This window comes from Equus asinus, chromosome 20 (assembly GCF_041296235.1).
Source record: "Equus asinus isolate D_3611 breed Donkey chromosome 20, EquAss-T2T_v2, whole genome shotgun sequence".
Lineage (NCBI taxonomy): Eukaryota > Metazoa > Chordata > Mammalia > Perissodactyla > Equidae > Equus > Equus asinus.
In genome coordinates, this window is record NC_091809.1 from 23,681,054 (window position 1) to 23,696,291 (window position 15,238).

General features: G+C 40.5%; 1 protein-coding gene across 3 annotated transcripts in view; it reads left to right on the forward strand.

The window, feature by feature from the left end:
• LOC106839995 (zinc finger protein 709-like) overlaps positions 1 to 15,115 on the forward strand; it is a 76,567-nt gene extending 61,452 nt beyond the window's left edge. Inside the window, exons 2-4 of one of the 3 annotated variants that reach the window (XM_070492110.1) lie at positions 5,515 to 5,641; positions 6,103 to 6,163; positions 6,535 to 15,115. In XM_070492110.1, the coding sequence (XP_070348211.1) occupies positions 5,515 to 5,641; positions 6,103 to 6,163; positions 6,535 to 7,198 (852 nt within the window). In that variant the 3' untranslated portion in view covers positions 7,199 to 15,115. Of the gene's footprint in view, positions 1 to 5,514; positions 5,643 to 6,102; positions 6,164 to 6,534 lie in introns of those variants that run through there. The other 2 variants (XR_011496177.1, XM_070492111.1) reach the window with 2 other exon arrangements.
• Positions 15,116 to 15,238: the final 123 nt, after the last annotated feature.

Consider the following 15,238-nt stretch of genomic DNA (forward strand, 5'->3'; position numbering starts at 1 on the left):
CTCTTGCCTATTATGAATAAAGTCCTTGTAAACATCTTATGGGCTGGCCCAGTGGCACAGTGATTCAGTGTGTATGTTCTGCTTCTCAGCAGGCCGGGGTTTGCCGGTTCAGATCCCAGGTGTCGACATGGCACTGCTTGACAAGCCATGCTGTGGCAGGCGTCCCACATATAAAGTAGAGGAAGATGGGCACGGATGTTAGCTCAGAGCCAGTCGTCCTGAACAAAAAGAGGAGGATTGGCAGTAGTTAGCTCAGGGCTAATCTTCCTCAAAAAAACCAAGCAAACAAAAGAAACACATTCTTATTTAGGTTTTGTGCGAACATAAGGTTTCAGCTCATATGGGAAAATACTGTGGAGCGTGATTGCTGACTCTTACTCTATGTAGTGACAGTGTATTTTATTCTGAAAGAAGGTTCCTGTCTTCCAGTGTGGGTGTTCCCAATCCCGTTTCCACCCACGATGAACTAGGATTCCCTGTGGTTTTCCATCTTCACCGATATTTGCTGTTCTGAATATTTTGACTTTTACCCATTTAGTAAGTGTTTAGTGATCCCCATTGTTGTTTTCTTTGCAATTTCCTAATGACATTTGATGTGGAGCATGTTTCATTTTGCTTATTTCCCATCTAGATCTCTTCTTCAGTGAGCTGTCTGCAGATCTTTTGCCCATTTTTAATTGCATTTTTTTGCTCTATCAAAATTTAAGAATTCTTTGCATATTTCACATAACAGTCATTTATCCAACGGTGTTTTACAGACATTTTCTCTGACTCTGAATTATGTTGATCTTCCCTTTACCCCATCTTGCTCAGAGGAGGAGTCTTTCCTTTTAATTAAGTAAAATTTCTGGTGTTGTCTTTTGTGGACCTTGCCTTTGGTTTTCAGTGTGAAAATTCATCAATGAAAACAAGGTCATCCAGATTTTCTTCTACGTTCTCTTGTAGGAGTTTATTCCTTTGGCATTTTACATTCAGACTTGTGATGTGTTTTGACTTAATTTTCCTGAAAAGCGTCAGCCCTATGACTATATTTGTTTTGTCTGTGTGTATTTGCACGTGGGTATCCATTATTTGTACCACTGTTTTTTTTTTTAAAGATTTTATTTTTTCCTTTTTCACCCCAAAGCCCCCCAGTACATAGTTGTATATTCTTCGTTGTGGGTCCTTCCAGTTGTGGCATGTGGGACGCTGCCTCTGCGTGGTTTGATGAGCAGTGCCATGTCTGCGCCCAGGACTCGAACCAATGAAACACTGGGCCGCCTGCAGCGAGCATGCAAACTTAACCACTCTGCCACGGGGCCAGCCCCTGTACCACTGTTTTTTAAAATACCTTCTTTTTCATTTGAATGTCCTTTCCTTCTTTGTCAAAGCTCAGTTGACTCTATTCGTGTGGGTCTAGAAGGAAAGCAGTCGACTCACACATCCTGCAAACTTGCTGTGCTCTCATTAATCCCAGGAGTCGTTTCTGTCATTGTGAGTTCTTCCAGTTGTGTAGAGACGGTCATATCATATGGAACAAGCACCATGAATTTAGCTACAGGATTTGTGAAGATGTTCTTTCTCAAGAAGTGGAAGTTCCCCTCTATTACTAGTTTATCATAAATGGATGTTGCATTTTCTCAATTCTTAGTTTATGTTCCTTTCTGACAAGCAGCTTTTTTCTTTTCATTTTGTCCATTGATTTCCCACAATGACATTCATTTCCTTTCTGACTTATTATTTTTGCTTTGGGTTTAACTTGCTCTTTTTATTGTTTGCTAAGGTGCATGCTTGTGTTGGTGATTAGAGATCCTTGAATTTTCCAGTGTATTTGTTTCACGGCACGAATTTCCCCCTATATACTCCTTTCGCTACATCCAAGAACCTTTGCTATCTTGTGTTTTCATTCTTTTAGTTCAAAATAAATTTTCATTTTTCTTGAGACTTCTAGTTTGATATTCTGCATTATTTGAAGTGTATTGTTGAATCACCACATATGAGGGGGTTTTCCGACTATTGCTGGTATCGCCTTCCAGAGGAATGCCTATGTGGTATGGGAGCCTATTTTGTATGATTTCTGTTCTTTCAAATTTGTTAAGGTGTGCTTTATGTCCCAGAATGTGGTTTGTTTTGGTGAATGTTCCATATGAACCTGAGAAGAATGTATATTCTGCTGTTCTGTGAAGCATTCCGCAGATTACAAGGAAACCCAGCAGTTTCGCAGTGCCGTTCATTTCACCTCTGTCATTCCTCACTTCCTGCCTACTGAAATGTCTAATTCCTGATGAGGGGATGTTGACTTCTACAGCTGTGGTACTGGATCTGTCTGTCTCTCCTGCATTTGATCAGTTCCTCCCTGAGGTGTGTTGCCCCTCTGTTGTTAGGCAGGTACACAGGCAGTGTTGCTGTGCCTTCTCAGAGAATAGGCCCCTTTATCCGTACCTGCTGCCCCTCTATCTCTGCATCTTCCTCAGTTTGAAATCTGCATTGTCTGTGATGTCTGTTCCTCTGGCAGCTTCCTTTGGATTCGTGTTGGCATGGTCTGTTTTTCTCCGTCCCTTTACCCTGCATCTGTCTGTGACTTTATACTTAAGGGTGGGTTTATTGTAGACAACATATAATGGTCTGTTTTTTTTGTTAAAGATTGGCGTCTGAGGTAACATCTGTTGCCAATCGTTCTTTTTTTTCCTGTCTAGATTGGCACATGAGCTAACAACTCTTGCCAGTCTCTTTTTTTTCTTTTTCTCCCCAAATCCCCACAGTATATAGTTATATCTTTTAGTTGTGGCATGTGAGATGCCGCCTCAACATGGCCTGATGAGTGGTGCCATGTCCGTGCCCAGGATCCGAGCCCTGGACCACCAAAGCAGAGCACACGAACTTAACCACTTAGCCTCAGGGCTGCCCCTATGATGGTATTTTTTAAAATCTATTACTGTGTCTTTCAGGTGTAATGAGACCACTGATGATTAAAGTGTTTATTGATTCAGTTAGATTAATATTTTCTCAAATTTTTACTTTCCCCATTTTTACTTTTGTTTGTTCTTGTCTTTTTGCTACCTCCTCTGGCTAAAATTGAGCATTTACTGTAATTCTTTTTTTCCCCGTTAGCATATCTGTTACACACTTTTTAAAAAACACATTCTAGTGGTTCCCCTTAAAGTTTCAGCATACATTTACAACTAAGCCACCCCTCTGCCAAGTTACACTGTGCCACTTCACTGTGTGCAAGTACCTCTTAACACACTGTCCCCAATTTTCCTTTCCTTGTGTCTTCTCACATTGCTGTCATTTATTTCTCTTGTCCAGAAGCTTCTCATTACCAAATACATTCTTCCTGACATTAGTTTAAACAAAGTGTCATCTGTTGTGTTAATTATAAGAAACATGAAAGATACTTCCCATCATTTTTTCTTCCTCTAATCCCCTACCTTTATCATTTACATTCTTTCTTGTACACTTTTGAACGGTTTCCTTCAAAGTATGTGTACTCGGGATGAATTTCATCAAATTTTGTCTCAGAAAGTCCGTATTTCTTCCTTGTACTGAAGGGTAATTTTCCTTGACCGAATTCTAGGAAAGTGGGTTTTATTTTCAACACTCTAAATCTTTCGGTCTCCTCTGTTGCTGTTGCATGGTTTTTGAGAAGTCTGATTTAACTCCAATCTTTGTGTCTTTCTGTCAAAGTTGTGTTTCTTCTCTGGCATTTTTCAGTACATTCTCTGTCTGTGATGTGTCTCTAGTTTCAGTGTGATACCCTTGGGTGTGCACTTTGTACTTTATTGTAGTGTTCCCTGAGCTTTCTGGATAGACAGTGTTCTGGCTGTCATTAATTTTACCATATTTTGGTCATTACTATTTCATGTTTTCTTCTGTCTCGCTCTGCCTCTCTTTTCCTTCAGGTTTTCCCATTATGTGGATTTTAAACCTTCTCTTATAGAGGCTGTCCTAGGCTTCATGGAAATTGGGTTCTGTGTTTCCTGTGATTTTTGCCCTTGCATTAGACTCTGGGGAAATAGATTTCTTTTCTTTAGTATAGGCCTTATGAAGAACAGAACATGTGGGACATATTGCAAAATGCCATCTTTTTTTTTCTCTTTACCACGTTTGGACACTCTCGTTTGTCCTGTGACCTCAAGGCTCTCCTGGATCTAAGAAGGGTTGTTTATCTCAAGTTTGTTCATTTTCTTCTTGTGAGATCAAGAATGACAGCTTCTAAGCTCCTTAGGCGCAGCATCAGAAGTTGGCAGGGCATCATCCAGAGTGAGTGTTTGGGAACCAGTTCCTCTTGATGTTGGAGAAAGGAAATTTTATGTTCTTTTGGAGGAAACCACTGTCAAATTTATAATCATGGGCAAATTTAGCATCAAACCATTGTGGACTTCAAGGAGCTCCTGTGCAATCTGCAGCTGTCTACTTTTTCTGTTCTTTAGAGATGGGCACCTGAGCTAACAACTATTGCCGATCTTCTTCTTTTTCTTTTTTTCCCCCTGCTTTTTTACCCCAACCCCCCAGTACATAGTTGTATATTGTAGTTGTGAGTGCCTCTGGTTGTGCTCCGTGGGATGCTGCCTCAGCATTGCCTAATGAGCGGTGCCATGTCCAAAGTGGAGTGCGGGAACTGAACGCCTTGGCCACAGAGCCAGCCCCAATCTGCAGCTCTTAACCTACCCCTCAAGGGGAGCAAAGCTCAGGGTACTCCGTTGACATTTGACTACAAAGAGCTCTTATGGCACATTATTATCTCAGAGTATGTTCTAAAAATGGTGACAAGTAGCTTTGAGGCCAATGAGTGTAGAGATCTTGTGGTCTAAATTTTCATGGCTTGTTCCTTGTGGCTGAACTCTGAGTTCATAATAATTTCAGCCCCATCAAATCATACAGAGTGAGAAAGGTAGAACCGAGTCTATGATACTACACAAGTTAAAAGCAGTGTTTCACCACAAGAGGATTTCCATTCAGCCAGCTGCATCTAATTATCTGTAATGGCCTGGAGTAGGTTAGGACAGTGTGGGCAGCTGGGTTTCGTCAAAGTGTGATTTCAAAGGCCTCCTGGACTCTCAGTTTGCTGAGGGGACCAGACCAAAAAGCTTCCAGTTGTTCACTATGTTTCTATTCACTGACACATCCCATAGATATCACCCTCTGCTTCATGGAGTGCTGTAACCGGTGGGTAATATGGAAGAAGATGAAAGAACTTTTCTTACAAACAATCATTGGTCCACAAATGATATTTGCTTCATTTGTGTAGCATTTCTGTCATTTCCCAACCTGTTCTGGAACTTGTTATTAGAGAGAAATCAGATGTAATGTCATCACAGTAAAACTGTGTAAATATTTCCATGTGTTCACAATATTGTTAAATTGATGAGATTGTGTACAGAAGAAAGCTATTTTGTGATGATCACAACATAGAATAAATGTTTGGAGATAATAGAATCCCATGTGACCTTCCTAGAATTGGCATATAGATCCCCAATCCCCAGTGCTGTCAGGCTCACGTATCCTACTTGACACACATTTGTGGTGTTTCAGGACTCAGTGACCACTGAGGACGTGGTTGTGAACTTCACCCCAGAGGAGTGGGCTTTACTGGATCCTTCACAGAAGAGACTCTACAGAGATGTGATGTGGGAAACCTTCAGGCACCTGGCCTCAGTAGGTAAGAACAAGGAAATTCCTTCACTGCATCAATGAGAGACCAAGTGTTGCTTGACCATCAAGAGAGTTCTAAGGGACTGGCCTGGTGGCATTGCAGTTACATTCACACATTCCTCTCTGGTGGCCCAGGGTTCACTGGTTCAGATCCTGGGCGCTGACATGGCACCGCTTGTCAAGCCCTGCAGTGGCAGGTGTCCCACATATAAAGTAGAGGAAGATGGGCACAGATGTTAGCTCAGGGCCAGTCTTCCTCAGCAAAAAGAGGAGGATTGGCAGCATAAGTTAGCTCAGGGCTAATCTTCCTTGAATAGAAAAGGAACAACAGGGTTCAAAGGTGTAGAATGTGGAAAGGTGAAGTTTTTAGTAAAGTAGAAGTGGTCATCGATTATCACATACTTTGAATCTAAATATTTTTCTATAGTTTCTAATATTTGGAATAAATGTTCTTTGTCTGCATTTCAGGAATAACATGGGAAGGTCATGATATTGAAGATCAGTACAAAAACCTGGGGAGAAAACTCCGGTGAGTGACACAGTAGAAAGCTCTGTCTCATGTGAGAATCCTTGTATGTCAAGACAGTTTTTTTAAAAAGAGCAAACAAAAGAAACAGCCCTTGCTTTACATTTAGGTATTCTTCAAAGATTTTCATCAAGTACACTTTTTGAAATGTGATGTAGTGGTTCACTTTTTGCAATATATTTCACTTATTAATAGTAATAATGAATTGTATCTATGAATATTGCTGTTTGGATAATGGCAGGAAATTCAGTATATTTATTTCAGAGCATTCACAGAAGGAAGAAAACAAACATTTCCTATAAATCATAATAAACATAAGAAATATAAAATCATTGATAGAGAAATCACTAACAATGTGCTTCTCATTCGTACAGAAAGCATGTGGTAGGGAGACTCTGTGAAAGTGAAGAGGGTAGTCAACGTGGAGAAAACATCAGCCTTCTTGCAAATCTCAGTCTGAACAAGAAAACTACAGGAGCTAAACCATGGGGATGCAGTGCATGTGGAAGTGTCTTCACGCATCATTCATTGCTGAAAATGCTCATTAGCTGTCACGCTGAACATAAAACATATGACTGTCAAAAATATGAAGAGAAGCCATATCAATGTATTGAATGTGGGAAAGCCTTCACTTATCTCACTTTACTTCAACCACATGAAAGAACTCATACTGGAGAGAAACCCTATGAATGTAAGAAAGGCAGTAAAGCATTCACTTCTTCCCGTTCTCTTCAAAGACATCAAGGAATTCATGCTGGAGAGAAAGCCTATGAATGTAAACAATGCAGTAAAGCATTCTCTTCTTCCAGTTCTCTTCAAAGACATGAAAGAACTCACACTGGAGGGAAACCCTACAAATGTGAAAAATGCGGTAAAGCATTCACTTTGTCCCATTATCTTCAAAGACATGGAAGAATTCATACTGGAGAGAAACCCTATGAATGTAAAAAATGCAGTAAAGCATTCACTTCCTCCAGGTCTCTTCAAATACATGAGAGAACTCACACTGCAGAGAAACCCTTTAAATGTAACATATGAGGTAAAGCCTTCATTTCTACCAGTTGTCTCTCAGTACATGCAAGAAGTCATACTGGATAGAAGCCCTACGAATGTGAAAAATGTAGTAAAGCATTTGCTTCCTCCAGTTACCTTCAAGTACATGGAAGAATTCATACTGGAGAGAAACCCTATGAATGTAAAAAATGCAGTAAAGCGTTCACTTTGGTCTTTTTTCAAGACATGAAAGAACTCATACAGGAGAGAAACTCTATGACTGTAAAAAATGTGGTAAAATGGGACATACGATATTTCTATTTTTAATTTTTTGAGAAATCTCCATACTGTTTTCCATAGTGGCTGCACCAGTTTGCATTCTCACCAGCAGTGTATGAGGGTTCCTTTTTCTCTACAGCCTCTCCAACATTTGTCACTTTTTGTTTATTTTTGCCATTGTAACAGGTGTAAGGTGATATCTTGGTGTAGTTTTGATTTGCATTTCCCTCATGATAGTGATGATGAGCATCTTTTCATGTGTCTATTGGCCATCCGTATTTGGAGAAATGTCTGTTCATGTCTCCAGCCCATTTTTTGATCAGGTTGTTTGATGTTTTGTTGTTGAGTTGTGTGAGTTCTTTATAGATTAGGGATATTAAGCCTTTGTCGTATGTATGACTTGCAAATACTTCTTCCCAGTTAGTGGGTTGTTTTTTTGTTTCAATCCTGTTTCCCTTTTCCTTGAAGAAGCTCTTTAGTCTGATGATGTCCCATTTGTTCATTCTTTCTGTTGTTTCCCTTCTCTGAGAAGACATGGTGTCTGAAAAGATCCTTTTAATACTGATGTCAAAAAGTGTACTGCCTACATTTTCTTCCAGAAGCCTTATGGTTTGAGGTCTCAGGTTTAGGTCTTTGATCCATTTTTATTTTATTTTTGTGAATGGTGGAAACGAATCATCAATTTTCATTCTTTTATATGTGGCTGTCCAGTTTTCCCAGCACCATTTGTTGAAGAGACTTTCTATTCTCCATTGTAGGCCCTCAGCTCCTTTCTCAAAGATTAGCTGTCCATAGATGGGTGGTTTTTTTCTGGGCTTTCAATTCTCTTCAATTGATCTGTGCAAAATACAGAGTGACAAATGTGTGTGAATGGTTTCTGTTCTGATATGTAAAGATGTCTGAGTGATCGCTCTTATCTTCAGAGGAAAAATACTAAGCACTCTTAAAGGGAACACCTCTTCTTAGATCCATGAGAGATTTGAGTTTACATGGCAACAATGTCCCCTAAATGAGAGAAGGTGAATATAGATAATTCCCATGTACCAGGAGGCGGAGTGACTGGAGCAAGCAACTTTCTAGGAACACATCAACATAACAACAGATGAATTGCTAGACACACAGTATTTATTATCTTGAGAGTTAAAAACTCTAGGGAGGGGCCAGTCTTAGGGCCCCTCCCCCCCAAATTCATGAATGCTCCCTTCAGCAGCCCAACATGGTCTTCATACTGAAAATCAGAAAAAATTGCCTCCTGCTTCATCCAGCAAATGAGGGAAAACCTTTTGATATACATGAAAAGCATATTGCTGTCTGTGAAGTAGACCATCCGTCAGATAAAACTAATGTACCCACATCTTAACTCAGTGTGTAAAGTTCAAATAGATACCTGCAGTCACCTCAGCTCCTCTCTGCCAAAAGCAGAGGAAATATAAGTGCTCAGATCCTGTTGTAAAGTTCATGGTCCAGGGATTCTTTACCACCAAACACTGCAGGTTTCATCATCACATGAGAGGACAATTTGCCTTTGAAATCCCTGACACCATATCAGCAGGGCCACAGGATACAAACACTGGATGAAAACAGAGCTGCAAGACACAGATTCTACTTAAGAATGAGTTTCTAGGGAAATCCAGCAGACCAGGGAGATAAGTGCAAGGACACTGCAGACCATGAAGCCCCTGACCCCTCCAGCTGCAGCAAACACAAAACATAGTCTGACCCCTATTCAAGAAATCATAACACTCACACTAAAGGCCTGTTTATCTCAAATTATTGTGAAAATTCAAAAACGTGGAAATTAAGTAACATTCTTGGACAAACCATTGAGTCAAAGACAAGATCAAAGGGGAATTTAATATAAGTGTTGCTGAAGCAAGATAAATGAAATTTTCAAAATATCTTGAGACAAACAAATGAGAAAAGACAATTTAAAAAAACTTGTAGGATGCAGCATAACGAGGAGTAAAGGAAAGTTAGTTGTGAAAAACACCTGTATTAAGAAAAAAGATAGTGGTAGGCAGAGCAAAATGGTGGGGTGAACTGACCCAGTACACTCCCCCTCAAAACTACAACAAAGGGCTGGAGAAAAGACAACTGAATTTCAGCAAATAAACCTAATGCCAAGACATCAGAGACCTACAGTATCAAAAATACAGATGATGGAGACCCTGCTGCCGGACTCGGAGGAGCTGGAACAGCATATAGTAGTACAAATGGCAAAACTGAAAGACAAAGAATACTCAGGGCAGCAAGACAGAAGAAAATAACCTACAAAGGAACTCCTATCAGGCTGGGCTGAACAGACATGTCAACAGAGAAGTGAAGCCACGGAGTGGGTGAGATGACCAGGAAGAAAGGGCAGAGGAAGGGAAGCGGCCAAAGGCAGGGCACTGAGCAGCACCTGCCCTTAGCTTTCTATCAGCACTGCCTCTCAGCCAAGGGAAAGACTGAGAGCCTGGAGCCTAAAGCAGGATGCTGAGGAAAAGCAGTCTGTGTGGAGATGATGTGGCCCATGTTTGTCATGGGTCCGCAAGGAAGAACTTCACTCCTGAAGATGCAAATGGTCCCCTGTCCTCAAAGCTTTGCTCTGACTCAACTGGCTCCTGCAGGCAAGTCACCCAGGACCACCACATGCATTTAAAGCTCACAAGTACCTGCTCCCACCTTTTGCACAAGATAGGAAGGTGGGGTGGGGGAATATTTTTCTTACTTTTCAGTAGTTCAAGAATTTTTATTTTATTTATTTATTTGGTGAGGAAGATTGGCCCTAAGCTAGCATCTGTTGCCAATCTTCCTCTTTTTGCTTGAGGAAGACTCACTGAGTTAACACCTCTGCCAGTCTTCCTCTATTTTGTATGTGGGATGCCGCCACAGCATGGCTTGATGAGTGGTGTGTAGGTCTACACCTGGGATCCAAACCTGCAAACTCCACGCTGCCGAATCACAGCACGTGAACTTAAGCACTACACCACTGGGCCGGCCCCAAGCACTTTTTAAAATGAATTTAAAGACACTTCTGTTTCTGTTTTGAGAAAAAGCGATATCAAAGTAAGATGAGTCAGGTTTAGAAAAAGAATCATTCTCTTCTAATAATGGAAACAACAATCAAGGCATTTTTACATTTTCTGTTTTTTGATATTAGGAAAAAAATTTATACAGCTTGGCTCAGAGATGAGTAATGAACCAAAGGGCTAACAGGGTAAATTTGAAAGTTTAAACAAAGTTCCTACCTTTACCAAACTGCAAAAGAACTACAAGAAAATAAACTTGAATATCAAAGCTTTGAAGGGAGTAGGACTTTTTAAGCTCAGAAATGATAGAGAAGTTCATGAAAGAAGAGATTTGACTGCATATAAATTTTAAAAATTAAAAAGGCAAACAATAGAAAAACAGTTGCCACAAATGTGACAAAGGATTAACATCACTATTATATTGCCGGAGTCCTGCCCCGGCTGAGTCCAGGTTCCTGAGGGATGGACGGCATTGGCGCAGTGAGGGAAAATGAAGAAGACATGAGACTTGGGTTGGTGTTAGCAAGTCCGACTTTACTGTGCACAAGTGTCGTTTATATATTTTTCAGGATTAGTACAGAAATAGCTCTAACCAATATGTTCAGAGAGATAAGGAAGTAGAAAACGAGCACAAGAATATTTTTTAGCATGCTATTCTATAGAGCATAAGGTTAATGATCGTCTTCTCCGCAATTAACTAGTGTTTGTTGTCTCTAAGCTAAAAGAGATAGGTACCTAGACATCTGTTGTAATTCATGGTAAAGTTAAATCAAAGAGAGAAGGTCCAGGCATCCAGACAGGACAGCAGTCCGTCTGGTTACATCCTGGGGGAGCCACCCCTGCCTCCCTCAATCATTTACACCGTTAGTGTAGATGGTTAATGGGAACAAAAGGCGACTCCAGGGTATCTTATCCCCAGGGCTATCTGCATTCTCAGCGGGCAGTTAAATATCTTTACATTCCCGCACCCTTTAGGGGGTGAAAGCATTCCTTTGTCTTTTAGATTGTAGAGCTAACAGTCCCTTAAGCACACTGCTGGAGAAAATATCATTTTGTTAGTAAAGTAAAGCATTGAAAAGCTAAGGTAAACTATATATCTTCAAGAATAAAAAACAGAAATAAATATAGACATAACCTTGATAGAGAGCATGCATATAATTCAGAAAATATCAGGGGTGTCGGCCGGCCTTTCTTCACCAAGGGGCATCACTGCACCCCTCAGCCCTTCTACTCATCAATTATTTATTTATTGCTTTTAGGAGAAAACCTCTATAACATTTTAACAGAAAGCAGAAGGTCAAGAATAATATATAGATACTTCTTGATCATCCAATTAACCAGCAAACTTAGAAGGACGATGCATATATATGTTGCTGACGAAATGAATACACAAACACCGGTTGCTGTGCAGTCATCTTCTCTCGAGTTCCTCGAACTCTTTATCATTATAGACTCTAAACAAAGCCAGCCTTTTGCCAAAGCAGTGAGTCAGCGACCTAAACCTGCGCAAGCATCCCACAATAATGACCTTTCCCCTACACATCTGTTCATAACAGGTTCCTTCATAATGTTTCAAACTCCCAAGGTCCCATGCTTGCTCCTTTTGAGGAGCTGGTAAAACATTCTTGTTTGCAAGCAATGTTTTCCCTGGGGCCTTGTGAGTTCACCAGGCAGAACATTCTGTTTGCAGAAAAGTCCAGCCAGTCTTGTGGATGCCTCGTGTGCAAGAACCACCACATTTCATGCCAGGTCTCCTTCATATATATATATTTAGACACAGAACTGGAGGGAGAAGGAAACATTAACCAGATAGAGGCCATAAACCTAATTCAACATCTTATCTGGGCAGGATTCCTTTCTGCTTGTCTCAAGAGGGACTGTGTGCTCCTCCATTAATTAACTGAAAAATATCTTGAAAGTTACCTGCAGGTGGTCACATTCTCTTACTATATCTAATTTTCCCAGGAGGTAGTGCCTCCCAAGCAGCCACCCAAAGGAGTGAAAACTGGAGGTTAAGAAAGGAAAAGGAATGAAGGGCAATTAGAAGCAGCACAGGTTTCAAAACTATGTGAGGGGCCAGCTGGTTATTCTTCACCAAGGGGTGACCCTGCACCCCTTGGCATTAATTGGCTGGACCCTGTCAAACAGCTGATCAAATGATGTAGCCACGGCTCCCGGCATTATATAAAAAGTTTACAGAGTGGCATGAACTCACCAGAACCCAGATCAGCAAAGGACAAGAACTAAGATGGTGGAGACACAATCGATTGGCAAACATGGGGAGAATGTTAAACCCACGTGGTAAACAAACTGGATTACGTGTCCAAGAAGCAGGGAATGGTTAAGCAAAGTGCAGTAATATATTCTATCTCTTGAATATTATCATTAAAATATATTTGTATAAAGACTGAAACATAACATGGGAAAACACCTATAATGTCATATTAAGTGAACAGAATATGCATGTCATATACATGTATATGGATATCATATGTATATCTAGTTTGATAACCATGTAAAAGTAAAACTCACCCATGGAGAAATGGCTGGGAAGATATCCACTAAAATATTAGCTCTGGTTATCTTTTTCTTTTTTTTGCTAATGATTGGCACCTGAGCTAACAAGTGTTGCCAATCTTTTTTTTCCTTCTCCCCAAAATGCCCTCAGTACATAGTTGTATATTCTATTTGTGAGTCCCTCTGGCTGTGCTATGTAGGACACCACCCCAGCATGGCCTGAGTAGCAGCACCATGTCCGCACCCAGGATCTTAACTGGCTAAACCCTGGGCTGCAGAAGCGGAGGGCGTGAACTTAACCACTGAGCCATGGGGCTGGCCCTGACACTGGTTATCTTTGAGGCAGTGAAACTGGATAGTAGTAGGTCTTCTTATTTTACTGCATTTTCAAGTTTATCTTTACTGCTTATATTTATTACTTTTATAACATAAAATCTAGTTTACACTTTTCAAGCTAATGCTATATATGATATTGTTTATATTGATTATTTCATAATCTAGCATTACTTAATGCTCAATGAATAATTAAAAAAAACACTTGTGAGATATTTATCCCACACGTCTTTTTCCTTACTATCAAAGCAGTAATAGAAGCCTAAAAAAGAAATCAACATCCAAACAGCAAAACTAAGAAACTGAAACATGAGACATATAATGGGATATTCTAAATTTAGCAAATATGTCTTCAAAAATGAAAGTAGTTTAAAGAGCCCTTGGACAAATTGATTTTTTTGGAACTCTTGAAATGTTAAATAATTGGCAAAATAGAAATAAAAAAACAGACAAAATGAAAAATCTCAAAAAGGGTGGGGAAGCCATGGAATATCAGAAATTGAATACACACTTTAGGCAAATACGTCGCTAAGCAAAAAGTTTACGAGGAAAATTAGCTTTGTGTCAACAGACATGTTCCACGGCTGCTGAGTCCACAGCTTCATAAAAATGTAAGTGACAGACGACACTCCTTAGACAAGACTGACTGGTTCTTACCTACGTGTGAAATTGCCATCTTTTTCCAAAAACATTAATATTCTGACCTTATCAATATGTGAAAGTTTTGGGAAACGTGCCACTGTAAACTGTGGCTCAATTAATCAGGCCCTCCACAGCCTAGACAGGCCTCTTCCCGGGCTCAGGGATGCCCGTCATCAGACCCACTCACGCCAACCAGTGAGGCCACCACGCCCTCCCCTTCCTTTGCCCCAGGTCCCTTTGCACACAACCAGCTGACTTGGTTGGGAGAGAACCCATGTGACTCGTAAACAGTCGAGCAGGAGCTACTGGAAAGTTCTCTTTCTCATACAGCTAAACAATAGCATAATTAAGTCACAAGTGACATAAATCAGATCCACTAAATGCAAAAGGCCCAGTAGAGGGGCTGTAAAACTTCCTGAAAAGTCTTCCTAAAAATCCCAGCTCACAACCCAACCAACTAGGAACACTCAGCAGTTTTCACTGCACGTGCGCCTGTCCATTCCTACACAGGGTCGTTCATTTTTAGGACCCCAGCCTCCCTTTCCTGTACCCCTCCTTGGCTGGGGTCTCCCTGATTAAGTCCTGTGGTTCTAGCTGAGCTATCTGTGTCCTATGGATTTAAACTGTGGCTGAAGATGTTTTAACACTATGCCACTGACCTTCTCTGGACACTGGAATATTGAGAGATGGAAGGACTTGGTTCCTGCCCCTCACGGAGCTTCCAGCACATTGAGAAGAAAGACAGATATGTAAACCAATTGTTAAAATGCATGAAGTCACGGTTGTAATAACCACACACACCAGGGAGAGCACACCCAGAGTCAGGGAACATCCCAGGGGAGGCAGCACAAGAGCTGAGAGGAGGTGGTGAGGAGTTCATTCCTGACAGAGGGAGCAGCATGCACACTGGCATGATAATGTCGTGGGGACTTTATTTTGGGGACTTACAGATGATTGCAGTACTGTTGGAACACTGCTGTGCTGTCTAATCCGGCAGCCACATGTGGCTATTGCACACTCGAAATGGGGCTACTCTAAATTAGATGTGCTATAAATGTAAAACATACACGGGATTTCAAAGGCTTAGTATGAAAAGAGTGTAAAGTGTGTCAATTCTCAAGAGTGATTACATGTTGGTACTATTTTGGATAGTATTGGGTAAATAAAATATTAAAATTAACTTCTATTTCTTTTTACCTTTTTATGTGACTACTGGAAAATTTTAAATTACATATGTGGCCCATATTAAATTTCTATTGGATAGCTCTGTTTACAAAATTCTAGGTTGAGAGTGTCAAAAAAT